General features: G+C 60.0%; 2 protein-coding genes across 10 annotated transcripts; one reads left to right on the top strand and one right to left on the bottom strand.

Annotated features, from left to right (window-relative positions):
- Positions 1–105: 105 nt before the first annotated feature.
- tm2d1 (TM2 domain containing 1) lies at positions 106–2916 on the bottom strand. The gene is made up of 6 exons (XM_088425645.1): positions 2432–2916; positions 1405–1478; positions 1235–1343; positions 1072–1163; positions 930–1003; positions 106–862 (listed from the first exon to the last, which is right to left on the bottom strand). Exons 1-6 carry the CDS (start codon positions 2557–2559, stop codon positions 752–754), a joined length of 588 nt encoding a protein of 195 aa, XP_088281771.1. The 5' UTR covers positions 2560–2916; the 3' UTR covers positions 106–751.
- LOC148416405 (inaD-like protein) lies at positions 2001–20073 on the top strand. Of its 9 annotated transcripts, none has more exons than XM_088425622.1 (36): positions 2188–2682; positions 2758–2833; positions 4130–4356; positions 5296–5418; positions 5506–5642; positions 5739–5988; positions 6764–6892; positions 6968–7195; positions 7393–7495; positions 8069–8157; positions 8418–8556; positions 8653–8724; positions 9894–9955; positions 10426–10482; positions 10649–10783; positions 11007–11228; positions 11986–12168; positions 13034–13243; positions 14508–14639; positions 14738–14874; positions 14942–15019; positions 15086–15157; positions 15234–15411; positions 15611–15721; positions 15789–15855; positions 17423–17574; positions 17664–17755; positions 17812–17866; positions 17926–18024; positions 18108–18386; positions 18636–18719; positions 18777–18933; positions 18995–19026; positions 19092–19214; positions 19282–19701; positions 19770–20073. In XM_088425622.1, the coding sequence occupies exons 3-36, from the start codon at positions 4141–4143 to the stop codon at positions 19911–19913; spliced, it is 4767 nt and encodes a 1588-aa protein (XP_088281748.1). In that variant the 5' UTR covers positions 2188–2682; positions 2758–2833; positions 4130–4140; the 3' UTR covers positions 19914–20073. The 9 variants fall into 9 exon arrangements, with proteins under 9 accessions (XP_088281750.1, XP_088281748.1, XP_088281749.1 ...); XM_088425626.1 differs by having other exon boundaries at positions 2189–2833; positions 19282–19386; positions 19441–19701; XM_088425624.1 differs by lacking the exons at positions 2188–2682; positions 2758–2833 and adding an exon at positions 2001–2103.
- Positions 20074–20124: the final 51 nt, after the last annotated feature.

The raw sequence follows: 20124 nt of genomic DNA, 5'->3' as shown, positions 1-20124 counted from the left end.
TGCGGCTTCTCAAGCCCGGGCGTCGTTGACGTTCCACGTGAGTTGAGAGGGGCCTCAATATGACGTCATTGACGGGGATAATTCACACACCGGCCTCATGCGAACTAAGATTTGTGACTTTTGTATTTTATTCACCAATTATTAATTGAGACAAACGATCACAACCATCACATGCGTTTGTCCGGTTCAACCAAAAAATCTTCGTTCAAACATTTGGGAATTGCAAACATGCAATTTTTAATTTCAAACATTTGGGAATTGCAAACATGCAATTTTTAATTAACTGGCTTATGAATAAACAGCTCATCAAAAAACAAAGACATTAGATGTGGATGTAAATGTATTTGATTTTTTTCCAGCCATTGGAAGACAAGCCCTTCTCTCGCCAACCGAACGACCGCGAACAAACGAGTACGCGTAAAAGATGCAACGAATATTTAAATAGTAAAAAAAGACTTCCGAGGACCGCGCCGTCCATCCTCGTCCGATTCCGTCAACTTTATTCGTAGTGGAACGCCGTCTCTTCGTCGACGAGCCGAGGACGGGCCGACGAAAGGGCGGGCGACATCCTCGGGCCCTTTGAAGCAAACAAGATGAAGGAAAAGCCCGGCGCTCTTTTCTCCTCCGCGAGCGCCCGGCGCCTCTCCGTCGGACCCGCCCCGAGGCGCTTTCGAGCGCCGGCGGGCCTGGACGGGACGCGACCGGACGGGACGCTCTTCTCCGGACGCCGCCGACTCCGCCCGCGGGAGGGTCACAGGGCCAGGTGCGGCTTCCTGTACGTGTGCTCGCCGATGGCCAGGCGGCTGAGGCGGGCGCCGTAGTAGTCCACGATGTAGTCGGAGCCGTCCGACGGGCCCACCATCTGAAGGGCGCCGGCGGCCGTGAGTTTCATCTCGGCGCCGCGCGTCCGGCGCCTCGACGCCACTGACCTGCATGGCGATGAGGATGAAGTCCACCAGCGTCCCGACGCCGCAGAAGCCCACCGTGCAGAACTTGAGCACCCCTGAGGCAAAAAACTCAGCGAGGGCCGGGACCTGCGCCGCGCGCTCGCTCGCTCTCTCGCTCGCTCACCCAGCGCGGGATAGCCCAAGTAGAAGCGGTCGGCGCCCAGCCAGCCCAGGAAGAGCGACAACGCCACCGCCACCTTGTACGAGTAGCCGCTCCTGAAAACACTAAAGTCTTCCGAGCGGTCCCGTGCGTGCGCGCGTGTGCGACTGCGCGCGCGTACACTCACACGTTCCTGCAGGGAATGCTTTTATTGAAGCCCACCTCCTCCCCACTGAAGCGAAAGTCCGTCCCGTTGGAAAGCCGGCAGGTGACGTTCGGAGCTGGAAGACACTCCACTGCGCGCGCGCGCGCACGGGTTATGGAAGGAGGAGCGCGGCGAGCGGGCGCGGCACCCACCCCAGGCGCCGGCGTCTCGGCAGTTTTCCGGCTCCTGAGTGAGCTCGTCGATTTTGGGATCTTTACACAAATACGTGGGCGCCGTCAAGGAACGGTTGAGAACGTTGAGAAAAGTTTGCCTTCTAAGCCACGTGAGGCGAAGTGGCCGAGCGATGAATAAACTTGACAACTACCAAAAGCGACGGCCGACAACGAGCGATCGTTCCATCTTTGCCTTTTCTGCACCGTCAATCTGAAACGGTGTCCCGTTCTGTAATAAGCAAACGGATGTGTTTTGAATGCGATTTCTCTAAGTGATTTGGACATGTTTATCGCAAGTCATTATTAGCTACAGCTCTACTATCTTACTCGCCTCGCTGTGTAAATCGATAGCATCAGCCAGCAACAAAAAAAGTTTTTACTTCTGGCTTTTTGCGATTTCCTTCAACAGGCACTTCCCGCGTGCAAACGGTCGAGAGAAAAAAGGTCAGATTTGAATTCAGCCCAATGTTGCGAATGCTTCTGCAACAGGCTCGGAAGTCCGGTCCTGGAGGGTCGGTGTACTGCACGTTTTCAAACACGCCTGATTCCATCGATTAGGATCACTTTCACCGGAAAACGTGCAGGAGTCCGGGCCTCGAGGACCGGAGTTCCACGCCTACGGGTTCTACCTTTGTCACTCGCCGCGGGAGGCCGTCTACGTGCCGACGTCATCCGGAAGTACGTGCGGCGGCAAATTGACGAGTATCCCCAATGGCCTTGGAGGCGAACGCCGAATTGTCACGTCGCGTAGTAAAAGCGCACATCTCGCAATCACTCCCATTGCGGCGAATCACTTTCGAGACAGAATAAACATGTTCGATACTGCCAGTCATCCTTATAGTCACGTGACAACGTCTGTTGTTCATCACTGTACCGTTCATTTAATTAGGACTGCGACGTTTTATTTGTTTTTTTTTGCTTTACGTCTGCTAGTCACCGACACGCTAGCCCTTAGCATTAGCTCCACGTTCGTCTCCGAGACGAGAAACGCTCCAGGAAAGGATATTGTCCGAGCATGAGGTCGCGGCAGCTGCCCGTCTCCGCCGCCGCGTCGATCGCCCGCCGAAAAGACGCACAACATAGGAAAAACCAGAAAATTGTCCGCGAGCCGTGGCGCAGACTGCACAGAGACATGGCAGCGGCTGTGACGTCATCAAGAGACACCTTTATGTACACGGGGGAAAAGAAGCACACACGCCACACTCCACTCTTCACGGGCAAGTTCGGAAGCGCGCAAGCTTCCGTATCTCACTCGAGGTTAGTTAGAATACAATTTTTGAGGCGTTGCGTGATGGAAGTCCACGCATGCGGTGGCATTGTTGTGAATTCTAGAAAGAGTGGTGGTGAATCCCACAGCGTTTGAAGGCAGCATTTAAAGTGATACTGTCGTCCAAGTCGTCCACTCGCCGTAAGTTTCGATAGCATTTTTTGTTTAAAAAAAAAAAAACCTTACCGTTCCTGCATTCACACTTGCGTGAATGGCTAAAATGTACGAGTGTATTTTCATCTTGGAAAAAAAAACAAACGAATCGTGTTTTTTTTCCCCTCGCTCTTCTTCTGGGGGTGACGCTCCGAGACAAGCGATTAGCATACTAGCGGCTAGCCGACGAAGTTGCGGGACGACGCAAACTTTTCTTTCTTCCTTTCTTTCTTGCTTGCTTTCCTCCCGACTTTGAACAGCAGCGGATACGCGCGCTTGCCCGAGCTGGCGGCCTCGTTCTTTAGCACGGTGTCGCGTTCTTGTGAGATTTGTTCGGCGCACCTGCTGATGCGAAGGGACCCCGCCCATCCCAAAAGGCCCCATATGCGGGAATCCGTACCGGGCAATAGTCGCCATGCTTTTGTCGACTTTTGGCTTTTGTCGACTTTTGGCTTTTGTCGACGAGGAGAGCGCGACGCGGAGTCGACCTTGCCACTTTCACTTCCGCCAAGGCGTTTCCGCGCGCAGGTGTTGCGTTCGCCTCCCGCCCGCAGGCCGCACCGCGTTCGGACGTTGCAAAAGTTCCGACGTCGCCGGTGCCTTACTTCCCAACGGCCGTTGCTGCCACGCTCGTCCAAACAGGGCGGAATCAAGCGCGCGAGACAAGTCTTTTGCACGTTTGATTAGAAGGAACCGACCGCTCGGCCAAAGCTTCGAACTTCACCTAATGTATATTGAAGGAGCTCCATCCAAAGAAAACAAAAGCCAGTCCAGTCAAGCAAGATTGTATTCCACTTTCCAGTACTATACGTTGCATTATATTATTGCTTTTTTTTTTAATATGCTGTACAGTTTTTATTTTCCTGTACTAAATTTTCCGACAGGCTGTTTCATTAGAAACGTTTAAGTCCATCCCAGAGTATTTTGAGGACTTGGGTGTTTCAGAGCAACTTTTTGGCAGTATTTGCATGCATCTAGGCACATGAATATTACTTAAGAAATGACTTTGTAGGTGTCTATCCTGGTCACTTTGAGAGAGCGTTTCAGTAGGTCTTAAAGGGGACATCTGCCCCCAAATTTCTTGATGATAGATAATGTGTTGTACGCTGCCGCTCTAGTCTAATCGTGTTCTAGTTCTAGTTAACTTTGAGTCCCTTTTGGACTAACGGATGGGGAGCTATTTGAGTGCATGTTCTATTTTTGATGAGCCCTAGGAACGACCTCATTCATTTGAGGGAACCCGGCGCTTCCGTAGTAACCTAAGGAGTATTTGCGTGCGTTTAGGCGGCGGAGGGATGGCGGCCCGGGACGGCATCGGCGGATCTCGGGCGTCGCCGGACGAGCGGCGACGGGCGGCGGCGGCCCTGGGGCGACTGCGGGCCAAGCTGGCCGAGAAGGAGGAGTGGCGGCGCCACGCGGGCGCGGCGGCGGCGCTCAAGGAGACGCTGGACAGTCCGCTCTTCGCGCAAGTGCTGGCCTTGCAACGCGCCGTCGCGCGCCTCGATGGGCAGGTACGCCACCTCGCGCGTGCGCGTGTCTACGCCACGTGGACCCTCTCGCATAGCGGGGTCGCTTATGATTAACGCCATTTACGAAACAGTCCGCGCGCTGTTTTGTGTCGTTTTCTTCGTTTGTGCGTCTCGCGGCTTTGCGGGCCTCGCCGATAAACAAGCAGACGTCCAAATTAAGATAATGGCGGGCTTCATATTGTAAGTGGCGCCAAGGTCGCGGCGGGTGTCCACGACTCCGCGTACTCCGAGTCTATGAAGGCGGCGGCGCCGCCGCTTTATTTACGCCCGGCCTCCCCGGCGCCGATCAATCAAGCTTTAATACCCGCCGTCCCGCTTTGACAAACTGCTCGCTCGCCTGGACGCTTGCTGCCCCCCCCCCCCCCCCCCCCCCCCCCCTCCCCCCAGCTGACTACACAAAGTGAGAGGAAAGGTCATTCATACATTACCTGTGAGAAATACATTGATTTTTCTCATTGCTTTACTGGAAGTGCAATGCGCGCGTGTGGCCGGGCGTGCCGGTGCCTTTGCCTTTGTGTATATGCGTGTGAGTGTGTATTTCATTTGAACACTTGCTGCACTACAACACGAGGTACACATCGAACATAACGGTGCTCCGACACTTTTCTAGTTTAGGTCTTACGGTATTCTTTATCCTCTGCGAGGAGCCCAGACATGGGAGAAGGCGGGCCATTTGACGTTGCGCGTTCAAAGCTACTACGGGGTTCAAATAAACCAGCTAACCGAGAACGTAAAGCCAAGCGTTCCGTAAGCAACGCAAAGCAAAACTTGGGCAGTTCCACAAAACCGGAAGGAGAAAATGGATGGGAAAATGGGCGGGAACAGATGAACGGCGTCCTTTTCAACGGGGAAAGGCACTTGAGCGGCCAGACGCAAGCGCACGTAGCGTCCGCTTGACCTAATGACCTCTTCCTCGCGCAGCGGATTACGCCGCCGGAGGAACCGGACCCGTCCCGGAGTGTCCCGACCGACTCCTCCGCGCCCCCCCTCCAAGCCCCGCCCTCGCCCGAGCGCCTTCGGCGGTGGATCGCGACGGCCGCCGCCGTGAGCGATCGCGTGCGCCCGCGTGTTCTTGTGCACGCCCGCACATGTTTATGTGTGCGTTAACGTCTACGATTGCGTCCGCGTCAGGGTCGGTCCACGGTGCGCGTGCGTCTGGCGCGTCCGCCGTCGGGGGGTCTGGGCTTCAGCGTGGCGGGCCTCCAGCCGGGGAGCGGCGCTCACCGCGTCTTGGTCAAACACATCCAGCCCGGGGGCGTCGCCGACAGGTGAGGCGGGGCCGTTTGGCCCTTCAACGGGGAAGGCCGAACGGCGGGCGGGATTTGCCCGACTTTGACCGTCGGCGCTGTCATCTCCCCGGGCAGGGACGGTCGTCTGCGGGTACGGGATGAGATCCTGGCGATTAACGGGCGCCCCCTGGAGGCGGGCATGAGTCAGAGCCAGGCGCTGGCCTTACTGCAGATGCCGGGCGGCGCGCTGGACGTGACGGTCGCCCGGGACCGCCCCCCCGAGGACGCGACTGTCGTCGGGGACCGCCCCCTCGGGGGCGCGACGGTCGCCGGGGACCGCCCCCCCGGGGACTTGCCGCCGACCGCCGCCGCTGACGTCGAGGCGGTAAGACAATTTCCCCTTCTCTGTGAAACGCGCAAGACCAAGAGTTGTGTTTTGACGCGCGTATGATGGCGTTGGTGCGGGCTCGCTGTGTGTTTGTGTTTGCTTGTGTGCCAAACGAGAGCATTACAATGGCGCTCTCATGCAGACACCCCATATGTCCAAAATGTGGTCTTTTTTTTCTTTTGTGCGCTATTCGGATGCTTTGGTGCGGGTCGCTAAGCCTCGCGCCGCGGCAAATCGTGTCAAACGCGGCGACCCGGTTTGCACGCCGCCCTCCGTCCCGGCCCTCCCTGTCCTCCTCCCAACACGCGAGGACCTCGCCCCCCGAGCGACCCGGCCTCTTCCCCCGATCGTTCCGCTTTCATCACTTCCATCTCCCGCCGACCTTTTTGCGGCGCTGCCTTTTTCTTCAACACGATGGTCAAGTCAAGGTGACCTTCCTGTCCTCGTTCTCCTTCTCGTCTTTCTCCTCTGCTCTTTCTTCTCCCGTCCCCTCTTCCGCCTTCTCCTGGCGCTTAGCTCCGCTTCCCTTGTTTTCCCTTGTTTTCTCCATCTCCTCCCTTTGCTCGCGCTCTGGCGTCCTCCTCCTCCTCCGTCTCCTCCCTGCCCGCGCAAGCACCTTCGCGACCCGGCAGGCGAAAGGCGTCCGATAGCTGGATCGCCCTCCCGGAGCGCGCCCGCGGCGGCGGCGGGCGGCGGTTGGGCCCACGCCGTTCGGAGCTCGCCGGCCGTCGCCCCGTTTGTGACGAGAGATCGCAACGTGACCTCCCCCAAGGCTGAGCGGCCTCGGCTGGAGCTCGTCCGGCTGGTCGACGACGGCTCGGGATTGGGCTTCGGCATCGTCGGCGGGAAGGCGGCCGGCGCGGTGGTCCGGACGCTCGTCGAGGGCGGCGCGGCCCACAGGGTGGGTCCGCCCCTCTCTCGCCCGTCTTTCCCCTTCCGCCCCTCACCCCTCCTCCTCTTGCCGCCGTCCAATCAGGACGGGCGCCTCCGCACGGGCGACCGCATCCTTCGCATCGGGACCACGCCCACCGACGGGCTCAGCAGCGACGAGGTGGTCCGGGTGCTGCGGGGGTGCGGGAGTCACGTGAGCATGCTGGTCGCCAGGGAAGGGTGCGGCCAGGGGGCCAAAGCCCCGCCCCCGCCGCCTCCGGACTCCGCCCCCGTGTCGCTGATTCCCCCGCGGCGAGCGGCGCCCGGCGAGACGGTGAGCGTACGCGGTTTCCCGCTTGCCGACTCCTCTTTCCTCCCCGCTTCCTTGGCCCGAGCGGGACATCCCTCTCCCTGACTTTCCCCTGCCGCTTCCTACTCCCCGGCCGCCTTCTGGTGAGCGGCCGCGGCTTCTGCTGGCCTCCTCTCCTCTCGGCACCTTCCTTTCCCACTCGCCGTCCGCGTGTGTTTCAGCCCAACCTGGACGGCTACGAGATCCACGAGGTTCCGCTCACCAAGGAGGACGGACAAAGCCTGGGAATCTCCATCATTGGACGCAACCCCCTCAGCAGTCAAGGTTGCCCGCCTCGCCGCATCTTCTACCCCTCCCCCGTCTTTCGTCTTGACTTCTTAGAGCACGGGTGTCAAACTCAAGGCCCGGGGGCCAAATCCGGCCGCCACGTCATTTTGTGTGGCCCGCGAAAGCAAATCATGTCGGTTTCCACGACCCTTGCTAAACTCTAGCTTGTCGTGTATAACGAAAAATAAAGTTGAGATTTTTTTTCGGTTACAGTAATATAAACAATAAATGAACAAACTAGAATGCTTTACTTTTGATTTCAAAACAACAAAGCCATCAATTTGTTGTGTACAGTAATAATACTATGAGATCATTTAAAAACGACTTGCTTTCCTCAACATACCGGCCCAATGAAGGAAGTTCTCGCTCCAAAATGGCCCGCGACAAAAATGAGTTTGACACCCCTGTCATAGAGCCTTTACCGCCGGACGACGCGCTACGTGCGTGGCCGCCGGGCGAGCTAGCCGGGAAGATCGGGCGCTCCGTCTTCCTCGGCCTCTTTTTTCTTCCTTCTTCATCTCCAGCCGTTTTTCGGCTAACGTTGACGTTTCGGGAATGGTTGCCCGACAGACGCAGTGGGCGCGTTCATCAAGCACGTGGTCCCAGGTAGCGCCGCCCATCGCAGCGGGAACATCAGAGTTCACGACCGACTCATTGCCGTAAGCAGAACTCGGCGGCCGGCCGTCGTCGTCGTGGCCGCCTGCCGTCGGTCGTCACCCTAATCGCAGTACGGCGGCCTGGCCTGAAGTGCGACTTTCATTTCTTCAAACTCCAAATAAGAATTCGTGCCTCAAATCCTCTTTTCCCATTCAAATGAATGCCACGCAAACGAAAAAAAAAAAGCGCAATGTAAATTGAGGTACTTTGTAGTCTGCGCGCGATCCGAGAGCCTCCAAGATGTCGTCTTGCGCTCCCTCAGCTGGACGGCGTCAGCCTCCGCGGCCTGACCAACCAGGAAGTCGTGGAGGTCATGAAGCGCACGGGCCGCACGGTGATCCTCACGCTCGTCCGCAAGAAGGACGCCGCCCAAAGGTGCCCGGACGGAGGTACCCGACGGGGTGGGCCGGCCGGCCCTCTTTGTGTGCGCGCACCCGCGCGCGTGTCTGTAAAGTAACGTTTGTGTGTAATTTAACTTTTGACGCCTTGTGTGTCAGTGGAGACTTCTAGCTCGCTGCGGAGGTCGCCGGAGTTGAAGACCAACGCGACGTATGAGGACACCAGCGGCGGTAAGCAGAAGCACCTCGCACGGTTGGCCTGTTTTGTAAGAACAACTGTACACCAAAAAGGAGAAAATGCATGAGAACGGAGAAGGACTGTACAAGTACACTCCTACCGCGCTCTAAAGCAGCCTCTCCGAACGCTCTCTTTGTACTTGATTCAGAAGTCTCGAATTACATGAAGGGTTCCCCCCTCTAAAGAAAAAAGCGCGGCGGGAACCAAGTGTATTTGTCATAGTGTGCGTACGATTGGTACACGTGTGGCAAAGCGTTCCGTGTGTCAAGACATTCCGCCTAACCCTTTTGTAGGTAACGAGTGAAGTGAGATCTGTCTGCGGCTTAGCTTGAGCAGGCCGCTCCTTCCCGCGGCCGACGTCAGGAGTCCGGACCGTCGCAGCAAACGTTGTTCGATCGCGAGGCGTGCATCCGTTTTTCGAGCGGCCGTAGCACTATCTTTACCGTTATGCCAATACATGTGAGCACGTGCAAAGAAAAAAAAGGACGCCCGTCACTCTGCTTCCTTCAATGTGATTGACACCCTAAAAGCCGCAAGACGCTGGCAAAGCGCTACTTTCGCTCGAATGAAACTCCTCGACCTGCTTCGACGCAGTTCCTTGGCGCAAAGATACCGCAGGACGGCGCGCTACCTCGGGGCTCCCGCCTACTCTCCCCGCATTCCGGCGGTGCGGCGAAAGGGCCCCTCTCGTAATCCCCGCCCGGCCGTCCGTTTCAAAATTGCTCGCGGGCAACGGGCTTGCGCCCATTGCTATTCCTGGTCCGGCGCGCTAAGTGCTAGCCATTAGCGGGCGGCGGCGCGGATGTACGAGCCTTTTTATTCTTTTCAACGCCAAAGATTAATGGCGGCCCGGCCGCGCTCAGCAATGCTAATTTAATCTAAAGCGCTGACATTTTTTTTTTTCTTCTGGTGAGCTCAGCAGCAAACTGACATCGTTTTGACATCCAGGTTACCATAGTAACCGCCGCTCACCTTAAGTGAGCCGGAGCTCTTGACACAATGCCAAAAAAACGGCATTTCTCTGTGTGCTCGTTCCTCAATCTGTGTTTTTGGTTATTTTGCGTGTGCGTGAGCTTTTTACCGAGGTACGTAAATGTAGAGTACGTGTGCGCCGGTGCTTTTATGTGTGCTTCTTCTTTTTCTTGTCGGCTTGTCTGTGCAGCTCCTGATGTGGCTGCCAAGGCCAAGTGGCAGCAGGCTCTTGGTCCAAACCATGAAGTCCTGGTAAGACAACCCCCCAACATCAAGGTGGCCGCAAGGTGGATTTTTTTTTTCTTTTCAATCGTTTGGCTGCAAAATTGTGTGTGCAGCTGTGGAATAGTTTGCCTTACTGTACTTGGAACAAGGCAGCCACTTTGTCACTTCCACAAACTCTAGTCAAAGCCAAAGAGTAAACGGAGCTTCAGCGTCGGCAGCGACGTGACCACGCCTTCGAAGCATTAGCTCGGATGCTTTTTTTAACTGCTGTCAGCACTATAATGTTAACGTTTTCCATCGCTCTCAAATGCCTGAAACGGTCTGAGCTGCAACCCGTGGCTTTTTAGTATGCGGCGACAATTGAAGCCCTTAAAGTTGAGATTCACGGGAGAGCGGCAATCGGAGCCTCCCCGTCCGTCGTCTCGCTCGGCGAAAAAGCGGCCGACGGCGGTCAATTCGGTGGTCGCTTAGCTGTCCGCGAATCGATCTTCTTTCAGGCGATCAAGTTAGATCCGGCGATGGAGGAAGACGCCCGGCCGCAGAGGTCCTCTAAGGTAAGGAGGTCCTCTAAGGTAAGGAGGTCCTCTAAGGCAAGGAGGTCCTCTAAGGCAAGGAGGTCCTCTAAGGCAAGGAGGTCCTCTAAGGCAAGGAGGTCCTCTAGGGGGTCCTCCCGCCTCCGGTGCCGCCGCGCGTCAGGTGACGCCTCGCCTTTGCGCGCAGCTCCTTCCCGTGCACACGCTTCGCCTGGGCGTGGAGCTGGACTCCTTCGAGGGCCACCACTACGTCTCCTGCGTGCTGCCCGGAGGCCCCGCCGACAAAGAGGGCGCCCTGAGGCCGGAGGACGAGCTGCTGGAGGTGAACGTCCGAGACCGTCCGGTTCATTGAAAAGGCGGGCGCGACCCCCGTCACGGGAGAAATATTCACCGCGAGGCGCTCCGGGGAAAGACTTTTCCCATTCCCTTTTTCTATCGCGATCGCAACGTGACGGAGGAGCGTCCGGTCGGTCCCCGGTCGAGGCCCGGGTCGAGGCCCGCCGACCAAACGCGCCCGGCCGCTAACGTTCCGGCCTACCTCGCAGGTGAACGGCGTGCGGCTGTACGGAAAGACTCGGCGGGAGGTGCTCTCCTTCCTCAAAGACGCGCCCCCGCCGTTCACGCTGCTCTGCTGCCGACGGCCCGCGTCCGACTCGGAGGCGGAGAGAGAGTCGGAGCCGGGCGCCGACCGCGTACGTCCACCCGAGCGGCCTTTCGAAGTCGGGCGCCCGCCAGTCGGGAGCCTTTCTTTTCTCCGTTTCGACAAGGTGCCGGCAAATAGAGAGCTTCGCGCCTCAAGCGAGCGTTCGTATCGAAGCGCTTAATGAAGTCTTAACGGTACGGGACGAGTAAGAGTGAAGATCCCTCCTCGCCCCGGAGTGAACTCCTACCGGACGGGAGCCGGACAAGACCTGTGTTCGATTTGCTCATCGGTCGGCGGGTGGAGAAAATTTACGAGGAGGAGGCGGGCGAAGACCGTTTTTGGTGCCTTCGACTGGCATCTGTCAGGGTCATCTTACATGATCTTATCCTAGTTGCGCAAATGGTCTCCGCCAACGTAAAGTGAAAGGGTGTATTGGAACAAAGCCAGATTTTCCGTCGCGGGTTCCGCAAAAATTCAGACCAAAGTCCCACACCCTCTTTTACCGAACTTCTGTATAAGGGCCTCTTCATTTGCGCTTTCCCGAGCGCAAACGGACAAATGGTATTTTTAGCAAATGGTTTGGGGATGGCGTGGAAGGTCACGCTGCCGGGCCCTATCTGAGTCCGGTCCTTTTCCGCGCGAGGGTTTTCCTTTTGCCGCGGATGGAAAAAAAGCTAGCGGTAGCCTCGGCTAACGCCGCCGGAGTCCGGCCGCCGAAAATCCGAGCGGGCCTCGCGACCCCACGTTTTGCCGTCGGGCTCAGCCTAATCCTGCTCCACTTGATGTCTCTCAAGATTGCTTTGCTTTATTCTCCCGTGCCACGTATTTCCCCCTTTCGGGGTCAATGTCTGATGTTAAAGACGAGCGCCGCGTGCCGGCAGGCTGCGGCCGCGTCGCCGGAGCTTCGGGACGAGGAGGAGCCGGGCAGAGGCGGCCGAGAAGATGAGGGGCGGGACGAAGAAGAGGGAGGCGACGAGCTTGCTCTGTGGTCCTCTGAGGTGGACGTGTTGGAGCTCCGCAAGGAGGCCGGACGAGGTCTGGGCTTCAGCATCCTGGACTACCAGGTAACGCCGCATCGCCCCCTCCTAACCCCTCCTCCCCCCAAGCGGGGGGGGGGGGGGCTGGCTTTTTTTCATGTTTTAGGGATGTCTGTTCAGACAGTGAAGGCGAGGCACAGCATTCGGTTAGCAAATGAGTGCGCAGCATTTTGAAGAGCCTTGAATCCTTTCCAGAATACCCCCCCCCCCTCCCCCCCGCCACTAGCATGATTATTTCCAAGATGTGTACATGCTTTCTGTACTGTACATCGGACGCGTACACGCGCAGATAGAAACTCAAGTGTGCGCAGGACCGGGCAAGGTGTTTGCAGAAAGTTGGCAGTTTCAAGAAGGAGGCGCTCACATCACCTGTAGCCATTCCGCCCGCCGCCTCCCCAAATAGCAAAGTTGGCACGCTCGGTGCAAGCTTTGGCGCTCGCTCGACTTTTCGGCGGCTGCCAACTTGCGATCGCCCGCCAGACAAAGCTCGGGCCAACACCTCGCCAGTGCGGGTTGGGCTTGGGAAAGGAAAAAAAAAAAGATCGGACGCCCCCGAGTATTTCTTGCCGCCTTGGAAAAAACTATTTGACTACCACGATAAGCTGATAGATTTTCCGTGTAAGTGCGCCGCTAGCTAAACGCGATGGTTTGAAAGCCACCTTGTTATTAGTGTGAAATCCCTCTGCTTGTCATGTGACACCCCCCCCCCCCCCCCCCCCAACCGAATTTGGCCACGTTGTAGGCCAGCTCCCGGTTTTAACGAGCGTGAAATGGTTTTGGACTCGTCTCTGTCTCCCCCTGCTGGCCGTTGACGTCCCCCCCCTCAGTATCGTTACCGTCTTAGGATTTCTGTAGGCCGCGCACGCCACTCTGCGTTTTGCGTTGTGGGCAGGACCCTTTGGACGCGCGCGGCTGCGTGATGGTGATCCGTTCACTGGTGGCGGGCGGCGTGGCGGAGCGCGCCGGCGCCCCCCTCCCGGGCGACCGCTTGGTGTCGGTCAACGGCGTCCGCCTGGAGGGCCTGAGCCTGGATCGGGCCGTGCGCATCCTCAAGGAGGCGCCGCCCGGCGCCGTGCGGCTGGGCGTGTGCAGGCCCCTGCCGGTGAGCCGCCGTCGTCCCTCCCTCAGCCTTTGTCCCCGTCTGTCCCTTCTCCGCTTTTGGTCCCCCCCCCCCCCACCTTCCTCACCCCTCCCCGTCCCCTTCCTCGCACCCGGCCCATTATCCTCATCGTGCATTCCGTCCTTCTCTCCTTTCGTCAATCAGTTTTTGCCTTTGGCTCCTCTTTTTTCACTTTCTTTTCTTTATCTTCTCTCCATTCGTTTGTCCCGTTCTTTCCGGCTTTCTTCTTCTCCCTCGCCCTTTTCACCGTACTTGTATGCTATGCTTCTTGTTCTCTTTTTCCATTTTCCCATCAATCCTACTTTGATCCCCCTGTATGTTTTGTCTTTGCGCACCTTTCCTTTTTCCTCGCTTTCTTTCATTTTGGTGACTTTCCCTGCCTCTGTTGTCCATTCTTGCTCTTTCCATCTTTCCTCCCCTCCCTCCGCCTTTGTTTTCTGTTTCGCTTCCCGCTCCCTTCCCTTTTTCGACGCTTCTTTTTTTTTTTTCTTTTTTTGTTTCGGTCATTCGTCGACTTTGCGACCCGCTCTGAGGCCCGGCCGTCCCGAGGCGGTCGCGGCCCGTCCCCGCCGCATCCCATTCACCTTCTGTCAACCCCCCCCCCCCGTCTTCCTCCGGCTCGTCCGTCCTCCTTGTCCTCCGCGCCCGCGCGCCGGCGGTGAGTCGCTGAGTCAGCGAGATGTCGGGACGCGGCAAAGTGCTCCATCAGCTCGACAACATCGCCGCACTCTTAAGTGGAGTGTTGGGGAGGCATCCCGGTGCACGACTACCGCAGTATTAGGTCAGCGCAGGAAGTGTGCGCGGTGACTTCCTGTCTGTTGCTGGGACGCAAATAGCCACAAAATGCCGGAAGTTGATTGCAGAAACCTTTTTCCCTTCCCGAAACAAAAACGCCGCAGACGTAACGGCGACGAACGGAAGCCGCATCTTACCGTCATAATACTGTAGCGCGCCGATTAACGGCGAATATGCGCTTTGCTTCCCCGATGTGGGCCGGGGCTGATACCAAACCCGTTTCTTTGGGAATGGCTGCCCAGAGTCCGGGGGTCAGGAACCGCCGGGCACTTCCGCGCGCCTCGTTCGGTTTGAATGGGTCGCCTCGGAGGAGGCTCGCGCGGAAACCCCGACCGCTCCCGGCCTCGCGCGCCTCACCTCCATTAAAGGATCGGGACAAATTGCTTAGCGTGCACTCTTTCTTGCACGCGCCTTCAAAGCGGCCCACTTGGCCGGCGTGACCTCCTCGCAGGGCCGAGGCCGAGCGGAGGAGGAGACGGAGCGCGGCGGGGAGGGCGAGGAGATGGCCGTGGACGCCGAAGACGAGGACTCGGCGGAGAGCGTCCGGAGCGCGTCGCCGTCCCGGGAGCGCCGGCGGCGACAGGCCGGTGGCAGACGTTTTCGCACCGGGGCCAAAGTCCTCCAAGCGTTGGCCTTTGGAACGTGGTCCCGTCCGGCAAACTTAACGCTCTTCCCTTTCAGGCTGGGACAGAGGACGCTCAAGTTTTGACATCGCATCAGCCTTTGACTTTGCACGCCGTCAAACGCCGGCGCGGGGGCGCGGACGCCGAGCGGGACGCCGAGCGGGACGCCGAGCGGGACGCCGAGCGGGACGCCGGGTGAGCCCTCCTCCTTTGCGGCGGTCCGCCTGTCATTTGGCCTCACGCGCCCCGGCGCCGCTCGCAGGTCCAACGGGGCCGACGACACGGAGACGCAGGGGGGGCGGAGTCAAAGGGGATCCTCCGTTGCCGGTAGAGGGCGCAGGTGAGAGGCGCCGCCATCGCATCGCATCGCTCGCCCGCCCGCCTCGCTTAGCCAGCTCCCGTGCAGGGAGCTTCCGCGGCGCCAGGACGGCGAGGGCGAGGAAACGCCGCGCTTCAGTCACTGGGGGCCCCCCCGCAGGTAAGCGCCCGGCCCCGCCGATCGATCGCCGAGGTTAGGGTAGTAACCCTAACCCGCTCGCGGCACCGACGCGCAGGGTGGAGGTGTGGCCCGAGGAGGGCCGGTCGCTGGGCCTGAGCATCGTGGGCGGCCGTCACGTCATCAAGCGCCTGAGGAACGGAGAGGAGCTCAAGGGAATCTTCGTCAAGCAGGTGCTCCCCGGAAGCCCCGCCCACGCCACCCGCGCCCTCAAGACCGGAGACAAGATCCTGCAGGTGGCGTCCCCTCTCCTTTTGGCCGGCTTTTTCCTCTTCCTCTTTGTCGTCGCCCCCTTCCCCGACGCCTTTCGCGCGCGGCGCTTGACCCGGGCGGGGCCGGCCCGGTCTTCGCCCTCTCGCCGAGGGCCGCTCTACTTCTCGCACGCGCGGCACGTCTCCCGGCGCTTTCGCCCATGGCCTTCCGACCTTCGCGCAGGTGTCGGGCGTGGATCTGCGAGGCGCCGGTCACCAAGAGGCGGTGGACGCCATCAAATCGGCCGGCAGTCCCGTGGTCTTCCTGGTCCAGAGTCTGTCCGCCAAGCCGCCGGTACGTGCGCAAGACGGACGTCGGCCCTTTACCCCGGTTTGACGCGCGCGCTCGCGCTCGTCGGCAGGCGCCGAGAGGAGCCCCGCCCCCTTACAGGCCTCCCGGCCGGTCGGAGCGGGAGCCGACCCTCCCAGGTGCGTCCTTCCCATACGGTGCCGGTGTTTTGAGGGCATTAGGGCTGAGGAGCGCGCGTGGGCCCGCGCGGTTTCCCGCTTTCTCTTTGCGACGCACGTGATTGGCGCGATGGGGGTCAGGCGCGCTCGGCTCCTTCGCAAAGGCAAACCGGGAAAAGGTGCGGGACGCAGGCCCCGCCGGACCCGATCCGACCCGACCCGACCCCCTTTGACAGACAGCAAAGGGCCGCCCGTGCCAAATAGTTGACTTATAGTTAACCCTAACCCTGCACGCAATTCTCAATGCTAAGTGGAGTCAAGTCCTATTGGTGGAGAGTGCAGAGTGTGGGCGGCGCCGTCTTGTGCCTTGTCCAATACGTGACCGTAACAAGGCACGCGTGGGACATGAAAAAACGATTTTTTTTTCTGTCTTTGCAGGCTTGGTATGAGCACCCACCCACCCCCTCATTTTTTTTCTTTTAATACACGGACACCGCCGGAGCCGTCGCCCAATGACATTTTCACGCTCTCCATGCTGTTGTTTTGGTACGGCCGGGCGGGGGCGAGGCCGCGAGGCCGGGGCCGGACTTTGGTCGAGAGGTGGAGCTCGCGGGTCACACGGGCGCGGCCGCCGGCATCTCGCCGTTATGGCGCACGATCCTCAAATTGGGAATAAATGGCCAAGGGGAGTTTGCTTTTTGGTCTCCTCGTCTTCCTTTGTGGGCCCGAGCCGGCGGGAAACCCACTTTCCCTGACTTGCCGCTTTTCCCGCTCGGAACCGCTTTGCTTTTCTTTTCCTTATTTCCCTTTTTCTTGTTTTTCTTGACTTCCCGATTTGCTTTCCTTTTTTACTCCCGCTCTTCTTTCCTTCCTGCCCATCTCATCTCTTCCTTCCCCCAGTTTCACTTTTTATTTCAAGCAGGGAATGCTTAGCTTCAAGCTACTTGTCTGGCCTCCTTCCTCCAGTACTTCCTCTCCCTCCCTCCTTTGCTTCCTTCCTTGCTTCCTTCCTTCCTTCCTCCCTCCCTCCCTTGCTTCCTTCCTTCCTTCCTCCCTTCCTCCCTCCCTCCCTCCCTCCCTCCCTCCCTCCCTCCCATCATACGCTTTCTAAGTCGTCCTTGCTTCAAGTTCCCATTGAATCGATGTGGAACGAGGCAGCCAATGGGAGCCGAGCAGGGCTTCCTTTTCTTCCTCTGTGTGAGCCCGCTCGCGGGACCTTGGCTGGGGGGGCGTTAGCGAGACATTGCTAGCTCTGGCGGCCGCAGTCTTTTGAGGACGTTTGGATGCGGGACGCCAGCATGGAGAGCGCTGATGGCAGGTTAGTGCGTGTGCGCGTTTGCCCCCCCCCCCACACACACACACACACACAAAGATGGCGTCAAGCTGCAGTGTTTATGACCATGGCGACTGTTTGCTCATGTGTGCGTGCGCACGTGCTTTTGCGAGCTAAGCGAGCGTTCAGCGGCTTCCAACCTATGGCCCATGGGCGCGCCGGTCCGGTCCGGCCTGGCCCGGCCGTTGCCCGCTGAGCGCTATCATGTCGCCCCCCCTCCCAACCCCCGCCGCGCGGATCTGTGCCCGCTCGCAGAGGCTCGCCGTGAGCGCCACGCCCCCCTGCGGAGGGAGCCGGCCGAGGAGAGCGGCGGCCCGGGGCTCGGCCCGGCCGGGGATCCGGACCTCTCGGATCTCGGCGTCTTCGAGGCGGCGCCGCGTCCCGGCGAGGGCGAGCGTCTGCCGCAGGTCGGCGCGGCACCTTCAAGAGTCCCCCGTTTTTGCGCTTGCGCTATTTCGTTTCACGCGTACGCGAGCCGTGAATATTTTGCTGGCAGGCCAACGATCGAGTTGTAGATGGGCGGAGCCACCAGAAGGCCTCCGCCCTCACCGAGAGCTCCGCCTCCGAAGCCCGCCCGGTCCCGCTCAGGTAGCGAACGCGACGCGCCCTCGCCGAGCCGTCCGTGACATGAGCCCGCGCGGCAGGAACCGGGACGGCGCCCGGCTGACGGCGGTCCCGCCCTTCCCGCCGCCCCCGGAGGTAAAGCCGCCCCGCCGCTTCCGATTCGGCGCCCATGACGCGCCCCGCGTTTACCACAGCGCGTCTCGCCGCCGCCCTCGGAGGACTCGCTCGAGCCGGTCGAATGGCCGCGCCCCCCCGACGGCGACGTGCTCCGCCCGCCCCGGGCCGAAGACGCGGTCAGACTTGTTTTGGGGGGGTTTTGTCGGACTTCTGCGGTTTGACCCATGCGACCGAGCCCCTCTTGCGACACCCCTTTTAGGACATGGATGGCGGCGAGAAGAACGGCGAAGATCCCAGGGACGCGCCGGAGCAACGCGTAACGGGCACGTCGCCGCGCGGAGTTTCGGCAAAAGCGGCGAGGGACGCTTCGGTCGTCCGCGGATCCAAAGGCCGCGAGCCGCGCGGCGACGCGGGTAGCCCCGCCTCCCGGGACCCGTGCGCCCGCCCCGTCCTTCCGGGGCAAGAGACCACCTTGGAGATCTGCAAAGGTCCTTCGGGACTGGGCCTGAGCGTGGCGGGCGGCGCCGACACGCAGCTGGTAACTCGCGCTCCTTGATTTTCGCTTCTATCTTTGCTCGCGTGTAAAGTAAATTTCTTTCAAACTTGGCTTTTCACGCTTACTTTATTTGGCAATTGCAGTCGCGCGTTTATTTGACACGTTTCACGGGTCCCTCACTTGAACTCCTTTCCCGGCGGCTCGCCTATCGCGGACTCGCTTTGTCCGGCGCCTTGTAAAATGTCATTTGGAGCGTGCGCGGAGCGGCCTGGGGCCTGTCGCCGTTGTCAGCAGGCCGTGGTGATCGCCGAGGTGTACGAGGAAGGAGCGGCGGCCAGAGACGGTCGCCTGCTGCCCGGCGATCGCATCCTGGAGGTGCGCGCGTAGTCGCGGCGGTAACCCGACGAGTTAATGAGGGGGCGGGGCGCCCAGGTGGACGGCGTGGACCTTCGGCGGGCGTCTCACCGGGAGGCCGTCGCCGCTTTGAGGCGTCCCCGCGCCAAAGCGCTGGTCAAGGTTCTGCGGGGCCCGGTCGCCACGCCGCCTCCCGTCGCCGACCGCGTCGCTTCCGGACCCGCCCGGGACCCAAGTACGTGACTTGCTGCTCGTGTCGGTTGTCGCCGTGGTAACGCGGCGCCCGCCCTTTCCAGGTGGCCGCCCGCGCACGGTGCACATCAGCAAGGTAGGCGCGCGCCGGGCCGCCTCGCGAGCAGCGGCGTGCCACCGGGCCCCCTCGCCCCCCCGCAGGGCCCGGGAGACTCGCTGGGACTGAGCATCGCGGGGGGGATGGCCAGCCCTCTGGGGGACGTCCCCGTCTTCATCGCCATGATCCAACACCATGGCGCCGCCGCCAAAACGCGCCGCCTCAAGGTGTGTGCCGGTTGACCGCCCGCCCGCCCGCAACTAGAAGCGTCAGCGCGTGGCTGCGCGCCTTTAGGTGGGCGACAGGATCGCCAGCATCAACGGGCGAGCGCTGGACGCCGTGTCGCACGAGCAGGCGGTGGCCATGCTGAAAGAAGCCGGAGGGAACGTCCGTCTGCAGGTGCGCCCGTCAAGGTCCGTCCGTTCCCAAGGCGTCATCCCGCGCGTCTTCCAGGTGGTGTCGGACACAGATGTGGCAGCCATCTTGAGGCGGCTGGAAAAGTCGCCCGGCGACGCGCCCCGCGCGGTGAGTACGCGCACACTCCCTGTCGCGGTCGGCCCCGCGCTAACACGCGTCCCGCCGTCCCCCAGATCGGGCGGGCGCCGGACCGTGGTGGTGGAGAAGACGAGTCGGGACTTGGGCTTCAGCATCGTGGGCGGGGTCGGGAGCACGCACGGGGACCTGCCCATCTACGTCAAGAGCGTCTTCAACAAGGTCCTCCGAGCCGCGGCCACGTCATCCGCGGCAGGATGCTCCCGGCCAACGCGCGCGTGTCTTTTTAGGATGCGGCGGCGCGCGGGCACCCCAAGCGCGGCGACCAGGTTTTGTCGGTGAACGGGGAAAGTCTAGACGGAGCCACGCGCGAGCAGGCGGCGGCCATCTTCAAGAAACACGCGGGAGCTGTCACGCTGGAACTTCTGTCCTAAGGCCCCCCCTCCCACGCTTCATTAAGGCCGCGTCGCGGCTCTCCGGACTTCGCACGGTGTCAACGGAGGTAGCGTTTAGCGTTAGTTCAGCAAGGCCTTTGCTGCTCATCTTGCGCTCGCCCTCAATAAAGTAGAAGACCGCCGTAGTGGCGTGGCGTTATGGGCCGGACGCTTCTTTGGGGGAGGGGCGAGACACGTCATTAAACCAAAG

The sequence above is a fragment of the Hippichthys cyanospilos genome, chromosome 10 (assembly GCF_059441005.1).
Source record: "Hippichthys cyanospilos isolate Australia breed blue-spotted pipefish chromosome 10, RoL_Hcya_1.0, whole genome shotgun sequence".
NCBI classification, from domain to species: domain Eukaryota; kingdom Metazoa; phylum Chordata; class Actinopteri; order Syngnathiformes; family Syngnathidae; genus Hippichthys; species Hippichthys cyanospilos.
This window is presented reverse-complemented; position numbering and strand designations above follow the sequence as displayed.

Coding starts and splice junctions, on each gene's coding strand:
- tm2d1 (XM_088425645.1), bottom strand. CDS start 2,559: ATGTCTCTGTGCAGTCTGCGCCACGGCTCGCGGACAATTTTCTGGTTT. Junction 1,479..2,431: donor CGCGACCTCATGCTCGGACA/ATATCCTTTCCT, acceptor GACGGCGCCCAC/GTATTTGTGTAAAGATCCCA. Junction 863..929: donor TCATCCTCATCGCCATGCAG/GTCAGTGGCGTC, acceptor GGCGCCCTTCAG/ATGGTGGGCCCGTCGGACGG.
- LOC148416405 (XM_088425624.1), top strand. CDS start 4,141: ATGGCGGCCCGGGACGGCATCGGCGGATCTCGGGCGTCGCCGGACGAG. Junction 15,158..15,233: donor CACTGGGGGCCCCCCCGCAG/GTAAGCGCCCGG, acceptor ACCGACGCGCAG/GGTGGAGGTGTGGCCCGAGG. Junction 19,215..19,281: donor CCAAAACGCGCCGCCTCAAG/GTGTGTGCCGGT, acceptor GCGCGCCTTTAG/GTGGGCGACAGGATCGCCAG.